Source organism: Colletotrichum destructivum, chromosome 4 (genome assembly GCF_034447905.1).
Source record: "Colletotrichum destructivum chromosome 4, complete sequence".
Lineage (NCBI taxonomy): Eukaryota > Fungi > Ascomycota > Sordariomycetes > Glomerellales > Glomerellaceae > Colletotrichum > Colletotrichum destructivum.
In genome coordinates this window covers 3436688-3454041 of record NC_085899.1, presented here as the reverse complement: position 1 = coordinate 3454041, position 17354 = coordinate 3436688, and the positions used below count along the sequence as shown (strand labels likewise).

At 56.0% G+C, this 17354-nt stretch overlaps 7 protein-coding genes across 7 annotated transcripts; 4 read left to right on the top strand and 3 right to left on the bottom strand.

Annotated features, from left to right (window-relative positions):
• Nucleotides 1–1381: 1381 nt before the first annotated feature.
• CDEST_06972 (uncharacterized protein) lies at nt 1382–3578 on the bottom strand. The gene has a single exon (XM_062923131.1). It carries the CDS (start codon nt 2556–2558, stop codon nt 2385–2387), a length of 174 nt encoding a protein of 57 aa, XP_062779182.1. The 5' UTR covers nt 2559–3578; the 3' UTR covers nt 1382–2384.
• Nucleotides 3579–4261: 683 nt separating this feature from the next.
• On the bottom strand, nt 4262–4771 carry CDEST_06971 (uncharacterized protein; the record flags this gene model as incomplete). Its single annotated transcript, XM_062923130.1, has 1 exon — nt 4262–4771. The coding sequence occupies one exon, from the start codon at nt 4769–4771 to the stop codon at nt 4262–4264; it is 510 nt and encodes a 169-aa protein (XP_062779181.1).
• A 41-nt stretch (nt 4772–4812) lies between these two features.
• Nucleotides 4813–6799, top strand: CDEST_06970 (Putative Post-SET domain, SET domain superfamily protein). Its single transcript, XM_062923129.1, has 4 exons — nt 4813–4953; nt 5010–5343; nt 5467–5535; nt 5641–6799. Exons 2-4 carry the CDS (start codon nt 5083–5085, stop codon nt 6112–6114), a joined length of 804 nt encoding a protein of 267 aa, XP_062779180.1. The 5' UTR covers nt 4813–4953; nt 5010–5082; the 3' UTR covers nt 6115–6799.
• Nucleotide 6800: 1 nt separating this feature from the next.
• Nucleotides 6801–9157, bottom strand: CDEST_06969 (uncharacterized protein). The gene has a single exon (XM_062923128.1). The coding sequence runs from the start codon at nt 8736–8738 to the stop codon at nt 6867–6869; it is 1872 nt and encodes a 623-aa protein (XP_062779179.1). The 5' UTR covers nt 8739–9157; the 3' UTR covers nt 6801–6866.
• Nucleotides 9158–9492: 335 nt separating this feature from the next.
• On the top strand, nt 9493–9912 carry CDEST_06968 (uncharacterized protein; the record flags this gene model as incomplete). Its single annotated transcript, XM_062923127.1, has 2 exons — nt 9493–9588; nt 9631–9912. 2 exons carry the CDS (start codon nt 9493–9495, stop codon nt 9910–9912), a joined length of 378 nt encoding a protein of 125 aa, XP_062779178.1.
• A 1128-nt stretch (nt 9913–11040) lies between these two features.
• CDEST_06967 (Putative AMP-dependent synthetase/ligase domain, phosphopantetheine binding ACP domain, AMP-binding) lies at nt 11041–15329 on the top strand. Its single transcript, XM_062923126.1, has 7 exons — nt 11041–11327; nt 11430–11636; nt 11699–11799; nt 11855–12253; nt 12307–12601; nt 12667–14802; nt 14860–15329. The coding sequence occupies exons 1-7, from the start codon at nt 11299–11301 to the stop codon at nt 15155–15157; spliced, it is 3465 nt and encodes a 1154-aa protein (XP_062779177.1). The 5' UTR covers nt 11041–11298; the 3' UTR covers nt 15158–15329.
• Nucleotides 15330–15410: 81 nt separating this feature from the next.
• CDEST_06966 (Putative pyridoxal phosphate homeostasis protein) lies at nt 15411–16775 on the top strand (the record flags this gene model as incomplete). The annotated part of the gene is made up of 3 exons (XM_062923125.1): nt 15411–15668; nt 15726–15897; nt 15968–16775. The coding sequence occupies 3 exons, from the start codon at nt 15411–15413 to the stop codon at nt 16486–16488; spliced, it is 951 nt and encodes a 316-aa protein (XP_062779176.1). The 3' UTR covers nt 16489–16775.
• Nucleotides 16776–17354: the final 579 nt, after the last annotated feature.

The window sequence follows — 17354 nt, the reverse complement described above, 5'->3', positions numbered from 1 at the left end:
CACGTATTTATATGAACGAAAGCAAAGATCAAGCACAGCATCCTTGATCAGGAAAAGATTCAGGTTGAAAGTCTGCTCCCTATCATCAATAGCATAGCTGTAAGAGCCACTTGTGTACATGACGTCCTTTTAGCCTTGCACTTGACTGTGTCTATTAAAGAGCCCCCAGAAGTAGCTTTCAACGAGTAGATGAACATTATGTTTTCTCTAAGGAAGCAAGTATGTATACCCTGAGGTGTCCTTACTGTCACCTCTATTCCAATAGGGTCAATGGTGACAGAGAGTATTTGGCAATTTGGAAAGATAGAGCACTTATGGCATTGCTTCATGGTTGTGTTGCATCACTATACTCAGGGCAAACTGTTGATTTAGATTTGTAATTGATTGGATAGAAGCATATGGAGAAGGTGGTGGCTGAGAACATAGGACTATCTATGACAGCAGCATCAAGCTGATTGTCATTGCCGCAGCAACAAGACCAACCACAAACTACTCTGCGCAGGTGTATGTGTGTGTGTGCCTGCCATCTTCAACTCTACAGTCTTGCTTGCTCATGACTAGGTATACTCCCCTATTTCCCATTCGTGTATGACGCAAATAAACCATTATACTGAACCACATTCAGGCTCATGCCCATCTTCTGTACCATACGGACATGACGACATATAACAATACAAAGCCGGACCTGCCAACATACCACTAGCCGGAAACCCCCCCTCCCCCCCTTATCCCCTTCCTTTCTGCTCGCACATGCTGGAAGGAACGGGTATTTTGGCTCCCTCAAAGAACTCTTCTAATGTTCAAGCACAACCCAAGTTCAGGCCAAAGAAATACCAACCGATGAAAACCCAGCTCGTCAAACGCTGAAGCTGCAGAAATCTCAGGTCGGACGGAAGACTGGCAGCGACGATACTGGAATCATTCAACAAAAAGCAAAAATAAAAGCCTGGACACTTCTGGTCAAAACGTACCCCCCACCGGCTATCTATTTCGTCCTTTCATCAGCCAGGGCAGGATCAAGATGCGATTTAAGCCAAGACCGAGGCGGACCACCCATGAGATCCGATCCCATTTGCGCATAGTACACACCAGGTTGACCAATGAGTCCCTTCCCTTGGCGTTTCTGCTTTTACCCGAGCTGGTATGTTGCCCAGCTTCTTTGCGCCTTCCGTTGAAATGCCCAACAGACAGAGCCGTGGGCCAAAATGAGGTGCAGGAGTGGGAACCGAGATCCAACAACATTCGAACAGCTCTTGGAGCATGGCCGGCTTTCCGACGTTTTTTAAAGCCCCAAGCTCAAGCATTGCGCCGATCGTCTGGGTTATCGGGAACGGGCACGGGAGGATCGGGCTGAGGCTTGGGATGCGGCTTGTGGCTCTCTGTCGACGGGGACAAGACAATGGTCGATTGCATTTTGTATTCGACGAGTCGGCTGAGGCTGAGCTGGCTCATGGATGGGGTTTGCTGCCGAAAACAGGAGGAGTGGGCTTCTACGATACCCTGGATTGATACGGGTAAAGAGATGCCAAAGCGGAGGGTCGAAGTGCGAGCAAATAGATGGCTCGCGGCGAACAGAATAACTGAAGAAGATAACGTCGGGAATGAGAGAGAGAGAGAGAGAGAGAGAGCGAGAGAGAGAGAGAGAGGTAGACAACCCGGGCAAGAACCGAACGTATCGATCCGGCCTGCCGGCCTTTTACGTCTTTTCTTTTGGAAAGCTTCCTCCGGGCCCTGCCTTGCGTCGCCATGCAACCCCACCCCGCCCTCAAGCCGCCAGGATGCTCGAGCGACGGGAGGGATAAGGTGCGGAGCATACAGGCTCCTTCGAATACCTCCCAAGACGACCCAAGACAGCTCGATGGCGGAGACAATGTTATACTTTCTTTGGTTATCCTATGGGGTTGTTTGCCGAAGGGGCACGTGGACCACAGCAACGGAAACCTGGTAGTCTGATCAGCGAGAGCAACTGAGTGGTTGCGAGGCAGCGAGGGTGGATGAGCAGACGCGCATAGGTGGGCGGCGGCAAAGGGCGCCTCTCAGGGAGTCACTCATTGTTTTTCTTCTTTGTTTTCTTCTCTGCCAATATGAAAAGCTCGTCCTGAAGCCTACAGGTTATTGATGGCGCACAGGCTTTGGTGTGTCACACTTTTCTGTGATACACTACACAGTAGGGGAATATCGCCCAAGGCCATGGGTACTGGCAGGGATCCCAAACATACTTGGGACGTCCGGCTGACGACGGCGATGCCAACCGGATTTAGGACGGCTGCGGAACGACAGGGCAGTTGGCCCAGTTGGCGTATCGACGAGGGTGTCCACGAGGATCACTGAGGCTGCGCACGCGCTTCATCTGTAGCCCGTCCTGCTCTATCGTTCCAATGATATCATATGGTCAACACATTTCTTCGGCTCGCCGGGCTAGCCGTCAAGAGGGTTGGGTTCGGTGAGCGGCAGATCGACTTGTGCGGGGCCCTCGCACGTTGGGCGTCGACAGGGGAAGTCTCGAAGAACAGGTCGTTCTGACTCCTCCCGCCTTGCCGGTGGTTGGTGTTCGCCATTGATGCCCATCGACTGGAGCTTGTCTCCAAACTTTTGCATCCTGAAACGACAGGGCCATGGAGAGGACGACAGGGACCCTGGTTGCGACTGGGCGGCCGGCCGACCCCTAGACGGGATGACTACTTTCTGAAAGGGAAGAATACGTAGCATGGGCTCGCTCACTAGTACGAGCCCTCTTTTCCTCACCTCATCAGCTATGCCGGGTACTGAGAAGAACAGAGTGGATGAAACCGGCACTGTGGCTTTTGTTGGACGGCCATTGGAGAGAGGGACAGGGTGAGTGTTTGAAATGTCCTTGTTGTGGCAGGACTCGAACCCCGATGCGGCGGACCTTGCATACGGAAGTTGAACCGAAGGGAGCACCGAGCGGCTCCGTTCCGGGCGCTGGACATGTCCAAAGGCCGTCCGGCCATGGCTGTCACCTCCCGACTCTATCTCGGTGCGCCAGAGTGAGCATGACGTTTCCGTTTGCAGCTTTAGCTCTGGTGGCCCCGTCTGATGGGAACACTGATGCTTGTTTCGCGAGGTTTCCCCATTAATTCCACAGACAAGCCGATAGTCGAATGGATTATTGTCGTCGTTGTCGATCCGCAATGAGCTGGTTCTGCCATTGAGACAACATGCGAAGGTGGGATGTCAGGGCGGCCCGAGCGGTGGACGGGGACCGTCGCATCTGGTTGGTGGTTAACCGCTCTGAGATGAATAGCCTCCTGTTATTGAAGCTTGGACGACAAGTAGAGGCCAAGACGACAGAATGCAGAATAGGGGACTTTCTCTCAGGAGCATGCCCAAATGGGGAATACTCGCTTGGCTGTCTGCGCGGCCCAAACCACAAGTCCAGGATTATAACTTTACCAAAGACGGCAGCGCCCAGACAGTCGAAACGAAGGCGAGTGATGGGTACCATACTTGTACGTACGCGGCGTTCGTACGCGGCGTTGAGTTGCACCTTTACAGAGGGCAAACACGTACCGACGAGATACGGAGGCCACGCAAGGAAAGCCAAGGCGACATTCAACACAGACAAAGTCAAAAAGACAACCCAGCCTCTTCGGTCGTGCGGGGACGCTGGTGCTGGTCACCATGGTCACCTTGAGCGGCTTGCCGTTCCTCCAGCCCGAGGCAAAGGACTCAACCACACGGCGACCCCCAATGTAACGGATATGCTCATCGTGAGTGGGAAAAGACTTGACGTCATACACTTTGAAGTGTCCTATTATTCCGGCTAGCCATCCATCAGCCTCGGTTGTCGGGCTTAAGCAGCAATGCTAATGTAAGAGAGACAGACAGAGCGAGAGAATGACAGGGAAGGAGAGCGACGTGGAGAGAGACGCGGACGGAGAGAGAGAAAAGGGGGCTGAGCCGAGCCTGGTGGTTGGTGGTGTTACAAGCCGGAAACCCGCTCGCTGCCCCTCCAAACCCTGGATCCTTGAAGACTGACAGTGTTTGAACGCTTCCACCGACGGTCCCTGCCCACGCCCCAGAAGGTCCGCGATTGTCTGTCAAAAGAGGGGCAGAAACCGGGCTAAATGAGGGGTATCCGGAGAAGACTCTCTGGAACAGGCAAACAGGGTACACCGTGGTGATGAACCCCCCTCGTTCCCGTCATCCAACCCACCAACCTCCCAAGCCACACCCCGTGCTGGACCTGTATCATGACTTGCAGCTAGGCTGGCCGTGGTCTAGTCGGACTGCGAGTTTGCTACTTGTTCTGCACCTTCAGGGGCTTGCGAGGGACCGCCTCTGACCGGATCCGTCGCCGAGCCCTCAGCCATTGGCCAACTGCTCCGGGAGCCTCCCTTTTTACCGCAACAACCGGACGGGGCGCCCGGGACGGCCTTGCCAATGCTTTGGACGGTATTTCACCAGCGGTGCTTCTGCACTGCACTTGTTGAACCGGCCTTCTCTGAGTCTTTGAGCCTACACTACTGACTGACCATCTATCCCTTGATCCGCTACCCTTGCACCTGTGGCGCGAGAAGAAGTAGTGTGTAGTACGGGCACGGCAGTCCCCCACAATGGGATATGCACAAATGGAAATGCATGTGAGGCGGGCGACTGATGAGCGATCCGGCAGCGACTGAGCCCCTCTGACTGGGCTGCCGCGGCCAGAAAAGAGCTTGTGAAGCCTTGGGCAACCTTGGATCGCTCGGCACATGTTGGTGTCAGACAGATTACCCCTCCTCTTGTACAAGAACTGACGGTCTTCCATGCTCTTGATTCGGTCTGATCTTGGACGCTTTCCCTCTCCCTCTTCCACCATCTAGTGTACACCAACACCACACCAGCGGCATAACCACCCTGTGATACCACGTTGAACTTTGGAGAACAACGCTCCCCATTTATTTTCCATTCATCTCCCAATCCCGCGCCTCGGACCAGATACCCCCAAACGTAAGCCGAGTCCCGCCTGCTTTCAACATGTGACGACGAGCTAAGCCAGCAATCAGGAACCCCGTCCGACCGTACCCTGCCTAGCATCTAGACGAGACGACGTTTCCAATCTCGAACCGAATCCTCACAATGGCACCCCTCACGCCCCATTGGACCCAGCCGTCCCACCCGGACGTCCAGGAGGTCGTCAAGGCGAGCGAGACCGAGTTTCTCACCAAGAGCTTCTCCAAGGTGTCTCTGCCGCCCTTTGCCGTCTTCGCAAAGATGTCGTTCCCGCCCTGCGACCTGGCCGACGAGCCCACATATGCCACCGTCCAGTGCGGAAAGGACAAGCACCTGAACCTCAACAGTGACCTGTTGTACATCAACCATTCGTGCGAACCGTCTCTTGTCAGTCCTTGCCGCCAGAAGCCAATCTAACACACTACTCTGTAATCTGTGTTTACCCCATGGGCCGCCGCCAGGGTTCAGGGTAACCCTTGGAAACGTGAGATTGACAGGTGCTATTTTTAGATTTTCGACACAGGCAACTTTAATGTCCTGGCTGGCCCGAAAGGACTCCAGCCCGGCGATGAATTGACCGTAAGTCAACATGCCCCTCGAACCCCCCTTCCCCCCCCCCCCCCCCCCAACACCCAGCGATGAAATCAAGGTGCGAACCTCCCGTGCTCACGCGATGCCACACAGTTCTTCTACCCCTCCACCGAGTGGCACATGGCCCAGCCCTTTGACTGCTTCTGCGGCACCCCGTCGTGCCGCGGCACGATTGGCGGCGCGCGCGACATGCCCCGCGCCCAGCTCGAGGGCCTCTGGCTCAACGGCCATATCCGCGAGCTCCTCGAGGACCGCGACGCCGGGATCCCGTCTGGAAACGACAGCGATCCCACGGCCCAGGCGCTGAGAGATGCCCTTAAGGCCGCCGAGCACGTCGTCGAGGCCGCCCGCTCCGCCCTCAGGAGCTACACCGAAGCCGCGGGCCGCGGCAACGGCCAGCAGCAGCAGCAGCAGCAGACGACCAAGAACGGCATTAACGGCACCAAGGCCAGGGGCCTTCTCTCGTCAGCTTCCCGCGAGCAGCCCGGGGCTGTGGGCGCCGGCCGTAACGGCGCGAGTGCCAGGGAGTTGGGAGGCGAGATGGGCGGCGACACGCGCGCTGCCTGAAGAACGGGCTTTTCGGTCATCCCCGCCTACCTAGTTAAAGATGGGTGATGAGGGGGGCGGACGACCAGGGCCCGTGATGGAGCGTGGGAAGAGGCAATTCAACTTGCCTCTTTTTCTCCTTTTTTCTTTATATTCTTCGTCTTCTTCTCCCAGTCCCACGTCGCTTTTTTTTTCCAACGCGAATTCAACATCACGATTCTTCTCATCCAACTATCAGAATAAACCGTGAACCAAGGGGATGAAATCAGATTAGGTGGTTGAAGTAGCAGTCGGGGTTCAGAAATTTTACAGAAAAAAAAAGGATGGAAAACCTAGTAGAAGTAAGGTGGGGGAAACAAACAGACGGTGATTATATATGTATACAACAAGAAACTGGCTAGCTATCGGGAATTGATAGCCCAACATTCATGCACATGTTGGTTCTTACCCGTGACAGGATTGGGATTACACCCCAGTCAAGGCGTACTTTTCAACTTTTTGTTATTTTGATTCGGAATCTACATGGGTGATCTCAACTCTAGAAGAGAAGAAGAAAAAATAAGTGAGAAAAAGAACTCCTGATGCCCGACCGAACCGTAAAAGTACACACGCAATACACCTTACTCTCACATGCTCGTGTCCCGCGACGCCTATGCTACAACATTTCCGGGCAGCATCGTCTCTGCCGTTCAGGGTCTTCGTTTCCGGGGGAGGGAGCGATGGTTTACCGTTCCGCCGTTGTTTCCTTTATCCTCATTGCAGCAACCACACGCCTAGTCCTTGTGGTCCAGCCAGCGGCCGCCCCAGCTCGTACGGCGGCCCTTCTCGGTGCCGACGCCGCCGACGTATTGGCTCTCGTTGTCCTCCCATTCCTTGCGCTCGACGATGCGGCGGGCCAGGAAGGCCCGCGCGAACTTCCACGCCTCTGTATCAGCCAGGTTCCACGCTTCGATGGCGCTGCGAACGGCGAGCTCGCGAGCGTCCTTGGTCTTGCCCATGTCGCGCGCTCTCTTGAGCAAGGGCGGCTCCTTGTCGAGCTCGTCAGGGCTGGCGACGGGGCCGTCGGCCGGGTCGTGCTTGGGCTGCGGGCGGCGCTCGGGGCCGGGAACGGGGGTCTCAGAGGTGCCATCAGTAGCATTGCGGGGGATGGCGAAGCCGAAGTGCCAATCGAGGTCCTTAGGTAGGTCCTTCTCCGCCGTGAGCCAGAGGGAGTGGGCGGTGGCGAACTCGCCGGCGACGGCTTCCTTGAACTTGAGAATGCGGGGAGCGCCGCCGACGCCAGCGCCCAGTAGCTCGGCGGTCACGGCGCTGAGCCAGGAGTCGCGCTCCGACTTGCGGCGGATCCAGGGAATCTCAATCGAGTCCTGGAGGTTCGTAAGGAGGGCGGTCGTGTACGGATGCGGCACTGTGCCGATGGTGTAGAGAGTCGAGGTGTTGCGGTAGCGGGGAGGGGTCGCAACGTGCATGGGCTGCGCGGGGACGCAGGGCTTGCACTTTGCGTTGTTGGGCGGGCAGGATGAGGGCATAGGGGAGTCGGCTGGGCAGGTGGAGAGGTCGCCAGCGAGGTCCCAGGCGTTCTTGATCATGTGCGTCATGTGCTGCGGCAGGGGCTTGAGGACGGCGATACCGTCCGAGAAGACGTTCTGCCAGGTGGTGTGCAGGTGGCCGTTGATGAGGCTCTTGAGAGCCCGTAGGCCGCCGGCGCGATCAGCGGCGATGGCCTCGGCGACCTTGGGGTACTTGTCCTGGATGACGGCCGAGTCGTAGTAGGCAATGGCTTTGGGGTGGTTGTCGATCTTGAAGGTGTCCTCGGTAGCGGCGTCGACAAAGTCCTTTGTGTCCTTCAGTTTGGAGCCACCCATGGTGGCCTTGATGGCGGCGGTGACCTCCTTGTCGCCGCCGGCGAAAAGGCCGCTGCCCAGGTTATTCCATCGGGTGAGCTCCGGGTATTCGCCGCGGCGGAGGTAAGAGAGGAGGGGGTCCTCATGGGAGCCCATGGGCAGGGTGGTGTGGTAGGCGAGCAGGCCGCCGCGCATGTTGTCCCAGGCGAGCCAGCGCATCATGTCGGTCTTCAGGTCAGGGTCCATCTCCTTGCGCTGGAGCTCGTCGTAGAGCGGGTTCTTCATGGCCTCGGCGGCGCTGAGGATGATGGGCTTGAAGCCACGGGCCCACCAGGCGCGGCGCCAGAGCAGGAGCAGCTCGCTCTCGGCGTCCTTGCTGGCGGCGTCCTTCTTGATGGTGGTGTCGTAGTAGCAGTAGATCGCCGGGCGCGGCTTGAGGGGCGGCAGCAGGGAGCGCTCCTCGTCGAGGGTCAGGGAGGAGGAGAAGGGCACTGAGAGCCACTTCCAGTCGGCCCACCACGAGGACTCGCCGTAGGTGTCATTCTGCTGGCGCGGGGGCGGGTGGGATGGAGACTTGAAAGGGTTGAGGCGGCTCGAGGCGCCAAAGGGGTGTTTGAGGGCCGAAGGAATCGAGAACTTGCGATCCGTGTACTTTGACAGGCTCGGGCCAGAGGGGATGGAGCTCGGCAGGGTGAAGATGAGGGAGAAGACGGCGAAGATGGAAATGCTCACGAGCAGCAGGGAGATGCGTCGTGTGCCGAAGCGGGGGACGGGACGGCCGAAAAGCATGCGTTGCTTCGGCATGATGAGCGGTAGTTCTGGCCGACGGAGCGGCGGCGAGCAGAGATGAGCGGTATGTGGTCTAGTCTGGGGTCGAGTGGGACGGGTCAATTGAGGCTATCGTGGGTCGATGAGGGGTGGTCGAACCGCCGTCGGTCGAGTCGTAGTGGTCGAGCCTAGAAGTGGGACATGTGGGCAGGGAAGCTCTGAAGAAAGCCAAGACGATTGATTAGCTGGCAATGGAGAATGGAAGATGGAGATTGGATTGAAGACAGGAAGAAGGAGGAAGAGGGCGGCGAAATACGTCTAAACGATGAAAGGAAAAAAAGACTAGCTGTTAGGAAAAAAAGAGCTAGAAGATCGCGTCTTGTGTGAGAGACAGGTACAAAAGGTTATAAAAAAAAGAGAGGTTCGCGCACAGGCAATCGTGGAGGGGAAGACAATTCAATTCTTCCTCATCCCTTTTTTTTGGGAAATCAGCTGGGGGGGAGAGGAGCTGACGAAGACACAGTCGGGATCCGGCAAGGGGGAGAGAGAGACGCAGGCATCCATCAGCCAACCAAAGATGCCGTGCAGAGTATCATCCGTCATGCTGTCTTTCGATCCCCTGAATATTCTGAACGCGTCCGGAGACTTTCTGGGATCTGAAGTGGCTTGCCTGCTAAAGTGTCACTGATAAGATAACAAAAACACCGGTACCACAGCTTGTTCTGTGGCTAGTGAGGGTAATAACTATCAGGCCCCTGATGCAGGCTTCCTACCTCCCAATTCCGTACAGATGTATTTCAACCAACAAATCACACCATCCTCGTGGTTCTGCCAAGCATCACAGAACATAACTTTCAGGAGTACAGGAACTGTAAAAGAAGACAAGGTCTTTCTTGCCTAAATCTGATCTTACCTGACTCTGAGCTAGCAACTTGGGACTCTGAGCACTACCTCCTCGCATTGCACTCTTACGCTCATATGCCTTTTGTCTCTCTGTGTGGTCCCTGCACAGGCAGACTATTTCACCGAACCACTGAGCTTCGAGCTCGACTGGACGGGTAGCCGAAGCACCGTCCCGGATCTCAATTCGACCTATATATTGGGACAGAAAGCGCAAAGTACCTGGGAGGTCCCGACAGCGTCGCACAACTCCCTCAGTCTCGTGCACTGGGGTAAGAATGTAGGCGTGGCTGTCAGCTCGTTCATCTAGGGCATGGCGACGGCGTCACGGTAGACATGGTGGCGGGAAATCTCAACTTTATGCTGAGGATGGTCGACCCGACGGGACTGACTATACCAAGAATGACGACCACAAAGGCTTTATCGACAACGAATTGCAGAGCCGTGGCTTTGTCATCCGAGCGAACGCCACCGAGTCGTCGGCCCCGTCGCCCGTCCCATCGACTGCGCCGTCGGGGGTGTCGACCGGGGCCGGTGCGCTGGCGATGCTGGGAGTCCGCCCGCTCACGGCTCGAGCCTATCGCATGAGGTCAGCAATGTCAGTCCCATCAGCCCAGTGAGACGGCTTTCGCCGCCGCCGCCGCCGTCGTCGTACGTGTCGCCGATGGAGGAGCACTCGGGGCCGAGAACGGAGCTGTATATCGTGCGAAAGACGCAGGTGTCGGCGACGAACTGGAATTACCCATCATAACTATTGGGCTTTTGTACACAATGACGTGTTGGGGGCGACGAACAGAATCGTAACTGTCACACTGCTTCCCTACACTTTGCTTTGTTGAGGTAACTATAATATTTACTCCATTGGAGCTGGCTCTCCAACGTCGGCAACAGGACCCGTACGCAGTGAGCTGACGGAGTCAAACAAGCGGCGGGCGTAACGCATGTGATAACGAGGGCATCTGCTCGTGGAGACGGCCTAAAACAATGTACTGCAGGCAATGGTCTGTGTTCTCATCCAATGTTCAAGGTTGATCGACTCGGCCTTCCGAGGGGTTCGCATATGACACTTGCTCCTTGCTTGGAAAACCCTCGACGTGCATTGTGTGTGTGTGTGTGTGTGTGACGGTAGGTACAAGAACAAAAATATTTCCGATGCCGGACTTGGACCGGCAGGAGCACGGGGTGAGAAGAAAAAAAAAAAGGGAAAAAATTATTGGAATCCACAGGGGACCACCCGGCAAGTCAACTCGTCTCCAGGGCGAAAGCGATTGAGTTGCGCTGTATTATTACCTGTTACCAGCCTATCCAAATTGTCCATAGGTAGGTAGGTCCCTAGAATGATGCAACGCTTCATATTAGGTCAAGGTTTGGCGGTATTTTCCTCGGCGTCCAGATTCTGGACCTGACAAAACTTTCACCGCCTTACATCCCGCCCGACCCCCATTGTATCTGTGACTCAATCGAACTTCATCTTATCCAGTTTCAACCCGCACCGTCATCGTCCTTCTTTTCCCGATCGGTTCTTTGAGGCTCAAGGATATCCTATCTCACACCCTTCGACCAACCGACGTGTGCCTTGCAGGTTCTTCACCGGCGGTGCATCGATTGAGAGAGACTTTTGGGCCGTGAAAGCTTTTCCTTTCTCTCTCTCTCTCTCACACACTAACTCACTCGCCAATTGTACCCCTCCCCCGCCATGGCTCCTGAGCTTCCAGACCCCACCAGGTGAGTGCGGAGTTCCTGTTTAGGTAAAGATAGATGAAAAACAAAATAACGACAACATTTAAATCGTGAAGCACGCGCGCTGACACGCATCCATGATGGCAGCGACCTGCACTGGTCCGCCTTCAGGGGCGCCATCCAGGATATCTTTTCCGAGAATGCCAAGAAGCACCCCGATAGGCTATGCATCGTCGAGACAGCCTCTTCTACGTCCCCCAGGAGGGAGTTCACCTACCGCCAGATCGATGAGGCCTCTAACCTGCTCGCCAACCACCTTGTCGCCGCTGGTGTCCAAAGGGGAGATGTTGTCATGTTTGTCCTCCCGGCTCGGAATCTTTCCCGTGCCATGTAGTTGATGCTGACGTCCGATCCAGGAGCTATTCTCACCGTGGGGTTGATCTCGTTGTTGCAGTCTTTGGTATCCTCAAGGCTGGCGCTACCTTTAGTGTCATTGACCCTTCGTACCCCCCTGACCGTAGGTCTTTTCCCTTGCTCGGCTCGGGTGAAGCATGCTGAGTGGCAACCCGCAGGTCAAAACATCTACCTCGATGTTGCACGGCCACGGGCCCTCGTCGTTATCGACAAGGCGACCAAGGAGGCCGGTGAGCTGACAGACAAGGTCCGCACCTTCATCGCCGAGAACCTCGACCTCAAGACCGAGGTCCCCGCCCTCGAGATCCGAGCCGACGGCACTCTCGTTGGTGGCCAGGTCAACGGCAAGGACATCTTCGCCGGCCTCGACAAGGAGAACGGCCCCAATGTCCTTGTTGGTCCGGACTCGAATCCCACTCTGTCTTTCACTTCGGGTAGTGAGGGTAAGCCCAAGGGCGTTCTTGGCCGACACTACTCCCTGGCCTACTACTTCGACTGGATGGCCGAACGCTTCAACCTCAGCGATAAGGACAAGTTCACCATGCTCAGCGGCATTGGTATGTGGAAGCCCTCCCGTTCCAGAATGTTGATATACATTAACACGTGACAGCACATGACCCTATCCAGCGAGACATCTTCACCCCCCTCTTCCTGGGCGCCCAGCTTTTGGTTCCGTCCAAGGAGGACATCCAGCACGAGAAGCTTGCTGAATGGATGAGAGAGCACGGTGCTACCGTCACCCATCTGACCCCGGCCATGGGTAACGTCCTCGTGAGCAACGCCAGCGCCGAGTTCCCCGCCTTGCACCATGCATTCTTCGTTGGTGATATCCTCATCAAGAGAGACTGCAAGGCCCTTCAGAAGTTGGCGAGAAACTGTCATATCGTCAACATGTACGGCACGACGTAAGTTACGATATGATATCCTCTGCTGCGAGGGCGCTTGCTAAACGAGAAACCCAATTTTTTAGCGAAACGCAAAGAGCAGTGAGCTACTACGAGGTCCCCAGCGTCGCCGCCGACCCTACCTTCCTGGAGAGATTCCCCGACAACGTCATTCCCGCCGGCACAGGAATGAAGGACGTTCAGTTGATCGTGGTGGACCGCGAAAACACCGACCGCGTGTGCGGCGTCGGTGAGGTCGGCGAGATCTACGTACGAGCAGCTGGCTTGGCCGAGGGATACCTGGCCAACGAGGAGTTGAACAAGACCAAATTCATCAACAACTGGTTCGTCAAGGACAACAGATGGGCAGAGCTTGACCAGCAGGCTACCAAGAACGAGCCCTGGAGAGAGTTCTACAAGGGCCCGAGAGATCGCATGTACCGCTCGGGTGACTTGGGCAAGTATACCGAAGACGGCAATGTTGTCTGTGTCGGCCGTGCCGATGATCAGGTTAAAGTGCGCGGATTTCGCATAGAATTGGGTGAGGTGGACAAATTCCTCTCGGATCACTCCATGATTCTCGATAACGTTACCCTGGTCCGCCGGAACAAGGACGAGGAGAAGACCCTCGTCAGTTACATCGTGCCCGACATGCAAAGATGGGCGGAGTGGTTGGCCCAGAACGACAAGAAAGAAGACACTTCCGGTGGTGATAGCTTGACTGGCCGCCTTCGCAGGTTTTGGCCCCTGGGCGAGGAGATCCGAAAGTACCTCAAGACCAAGCTGCCCATCTACGCTATTCCTGAGATCATCATCCCTCTCGAAAAGTTTCCCCTGAACCCCAACGGCAAGAAGGACAAGCCCGCTCTGCCGTTCCCCGACGCTGCCCAGATCGCCGAGGCCCGCCCGCGCGCCGAGATCGCTGATCTGTCCGAGACGGAGCGCAAGGTCGCTGGGATCTGGGGTTCTCTCCTCGCCAACATCGATGAAAGAAGCCTTGGACACGACGACAGCTTCTTCGACATTGGTGGTCACAGTATTCTGGCGCAGCAGATGCTCTTCCAGGTCAACCGGACGTGGCCTGGTGTCAACGTCACCATGGCCGTTGTCTTCCGTAGCCCTTCGCTGAAGGCTTTCTCTGCTGAGATCGACGGCAAGCTCTCTGGAAATGCCCCCGAGGGTGTCAACGCCACGCCCGAGGGAGAGGACTATTTCGAGGACGCCAAGAAGCTCTTGACCACTCTGCCCGAGAAGTTCGCGCCCTTCGACAAGAAGGCCGCTGACGTGAAGACCGTCTTCCTGACAGGTGCTACTGGCTTCTTGGGTGCCTACATCCTGAGAGACCTCCTGAGCCGCAACGTGCCCAACGTCAAAGTCATCGCCCACGTACGCGCCATCGACGACGTCGACGCCTACAACAGAGTCGTCAAGAGCTGCCAAGCTTACGGCGTGTGGCAGCCCAGCTGGAAGAACAGCCTTGTTGCTGTCCAGGGCAGCCTCGGAAAGCCTCTCCTCGGCCTGTCGCCGGAACGTTGGAACTCTTTGGCTAACGAGGTCGATGTCGTCATTCACAACGGTGCCCAGGTCCACTGGGTCTTGCCGTACTCCAACCTCAAGCCGGCCAACGTCCAGGGTACGTTGGATGTCCTCTCGCTCTGCGCAGCCGGTAAGCCCAAGCAGCTGGCGTTTGTATCATCGACGTCTGTCCTCGACCACCCCCACTTCGTCAAGCTCTCCCAGGGAGGCAGCCTCGTCAGCGAGGAGGATGACCTCTCGGGTAGCTCCAAGAACCTTGGCAATGGCTACGGCTCCACCAAGTGGGTTGCCGAATACCTTGTCCGCAATGCCGGTAAGAGAGGCCTGACCGGCACGATTGTTAGACCCGGCTACATCACCGGCGAGCAACACTCTGGCACCAGCAACACGGACGATTTCCTGCTGAGAATGCTTAAGGGCTGCATCCAGCTCAACTCGAGGCCTAAGATCGAGAACACCATCAACATGGTGCCTGTCGATCACGTCGCCCGTCTCGTCGTTGCCTCGGCGCTGCACCCCCCTCGCCAGCCGCTCGGCGTCGCGCAGGTGACGAGCCACCCCAGACTGACCTTCCGAACGTATCTGAGCGCGTTGGAAAAGTACGGCTACAACGTACCCGAGGTGGAGTACAGCCAATGGAGCAAGAGCCTGCAGGACTACGTCGCTGAGGGCAAGGAGCACGCCCTGTAAGTTACGCCGTTGAGGGTTTTATTTGGTGAACAAACAGCGCTAACGAAGCACAGGATGGGTCTTTACCACCTCGCAACTACCGATCTTCCCGCCGACTCTATCGCCCCCGAGCTCGACGATGTCAACGCCGCGGCTGCCCTCCGCAGCGACGCCGAGCTGACCGGAGAGGACCTCTCCGCCGGGGGTGCTGTCAAGGATGAGACTGTCGGTCGCTATCTGAGCTACCTCATTGCCATTGGTTTCCTGGAGGCGCCGGAGAAGCCTGGACAGCTGGAAATTCCCGCCGCTGAGATCAGCCCCGAGCAGAAGGAGGCTCTACTGAGAGTCGGAGGTCGTGGTGCTTTGGTCTAAAGAGATTGCATGCCAAATCTGGTTTGATACTAGATATGCAGGATCATAGGAAACTGGAAGAGGTAGTAACGGGACAATGATCATAACAAACAAAGTAAAACAAAAGGAGAGAAAAATTCTAGACAACCATGAAAAAGATGCAAATCAACGACAGTTTCAATGCTGAACTAAACGTACCTCCTGCCTACATACATGACATGAACTGACCGCGCTAACAGAAACCCCACTAAACTCTGTTGCTTTTTGCGTGGGTATGTATCCACTTTTGTTAGTGCACCAGCAGCCCGCCTTTGGAAGATGGTGGAAATTCATGACTATGCACTTTCAACCTCACCTCCACATCCATATATCTGTCTCACCTTCCGCTCTCACCACAACACAACACTTACCAGGGCCTGCAATGACTGACGCCCAGCCCGAAATGAAGATCGATCCGGCGAGAGCGAAGGCTCTCATTTCCCAATTGCAGTCCGTGCAGGAGCGCGTTGCCGCCGCCGCCTCGGGGCGGAATGTGAGCATTCCATGTTGTCGTGTAAGATGAGATACGAAGGGAAATAACAACCACTAGGTCCGGCTGGTCGCCGTTTCCAAGCTGAAGCCGGCCAATGACATCCTGGCGCTTCATCAGGCGACGCCGCCGCAGGTGCATTTCGGCGAGAACTACGCGCAGGAGCTGGGGCAGAAGGCGGAGATGCTGCCGAGGAGCATCCAGTGGCATTTCATCGGCGGATTGCAGTCGAGTACGAAAACCCCCATCCCTCCTTCGACCTTTTGAAGCACGATTAACGTGGGATTTTCCTTTGGATACAGCACACGCCAAGAAGCTGGCCAAGATCCCGAATCTCTTCTGCGTCTCCAGCGTGGACACCCTCAAGAAGGTACAGCTCCTTAACGCCTCGCGCGCGGAGCTTATATCGTCGTCGTCCTCCCCCTCCCCCGAACAGGCGGTGGAGCCCCTCGGCGTGCACGTGCAGGTGAACACGTCGGGCGAGGACTCCAAGTCGGGCGCGGCGCCGGGCGCGGAGACGGTGGCGCTATGCCGCGCCGTGGAGGAGTGCCCCGCGCTGCGACTGCTGGGGCTAATGACCATCGGAGCCATCGCCCGGAGCCGGGCGACGACGACGGAGAACGAGAACGAGGACTTCCTGTGCCTGCGGGCGCAGCGAGACCTGGTGGCCGCGGAGCTCGGGCTGGGGCGGGAGCTGGAGCTGAGCATGGGTATGAGTGAGGATTTTGAAGGGGCCGTGAAGCTGGGTAGTGGGGAGGTGAGGGTCGGCAGCACGATCTTCGGGGAGAGGGGGCCGAAGAACGAGGCTAAGATTCTGGTTTGAAGGGGGGCAAATGGGGGTTTGCGGAGTTGGGAGCGGTTCAACGGTTTGTTTCACCGTTGGGTCAGGGGGTGTTGGGCGACGGCGGTATTTTAGGTGGTTCGAGGTGAGACTTCTGGGCCGCGGATGAAAATGGGTGTCCTGCGGCTCGTAAAGGGGAAAGGCCGCCGTCATTGACTTGATCCGCAGATATAAATACGACGAACTCGTTGATCGTTCCAACAAACCTCCGCTGGTCTCTCCGACTTTGGTTCACTTCCGTCCATGTCCCAGCGTGGTATCTTTGTGCATCGACGGCTCTTATGTTTCCCTCCCTCAAACTACTCTTGATGTATCGCGATGCAGATACAAAAAAATAAAAAGAGGAAAAGCCAGAAACAAATACAAGTGCATGGCTCAGCCTCAGCGGCCACCAACTTCAGGCTCAACTTTGCGACTGCTCTCATGATATTCATCGCTGTAGACGATTAGTCAACGGCATGAAATCCTCTAGCGGAGGAAGTTGAGCCGCAACTGTCTTTGCGGAATGGTGACGGAGAAGTTCTCCTGTCTCCATCCAAGCTTTCCCCTGTTTCTATCGGAACTCACAGTCTTTTGGTCACTTTTCTTTCCCCCCTTTTCACTTCACTCAGTATTACTTCTTTTCCGAGTTGCGCTTTCTTTTCCTTTTTTCGTCCTTTTTTCATCTTTTTTTTCCAATAATCTTTTTGAATACCATTAGGCTTCGTAGTCCGGTGTCTTTTCAGACTTCGAGCAAATCTATCGTCCAATTGGTTCAAACCTTGATGCTGAGTATCAAAGCGAACTTGATATGTCAAATATTAGCACTCCTATATGGGACGAGGCTGATGAGAGTCCAAAAAGCGCTT

Coding starts and splice junctions, on each gene's coding strand:
- CDEST_06970 (XM_062923129.1), top strand. CDS start 5,083: ATGGCACCCCTCACGCCCCATTGGACCCAGCCGTCCCACCCGGACGTC. Junction 5,344..5,466: donor ATTCGTGCGAACCGTCTCTT/GTCAGTCCTTGC, acceptor TGCTATTTTTAG/ATTTTCGACACAGGCAACTT. Junction 5,536..5,640: donor AGCCCGGCGATGAATTGACC/GTAAGTCAACAT, acceptor GATGCCACACAG/TTCTTCTACCCCTCCACCGA.
- CDEST_06972 (XM_062923131.1), bottom strand. CDS start 2,558: ATGGCGAACACCAACCACCGGCAAGGCGGGAGGAGTCAGAACGACCTG.
- CDEST_06969 (XM_062923128.1), bottom strand. CDS start 8,738: ATGCCGAAGCAACGCATGCTTTTCGGCCGTCCCGTCCCCCGCTTCGGC.
- CDEST_06967 (XM_062923126.1), top strand. CDS start 11,299: ATGGCTCCTGAGCTTCCAGACCCCACCAG. Junction 11,328..11,429: donor GAGCTTCCAGACCCCACCAG/GTGAGTGCGGAG, acceptor CCATGATGGCAG/CGACCTGCACTGGTCCGCCT. Junction 12,602..12,666: donor GTCAACATGTACGGCACGAC/GTAAGTTACGAT, acceptor CCAATTTTTTAG/CGAAACGCAAAGAGCAGTGA.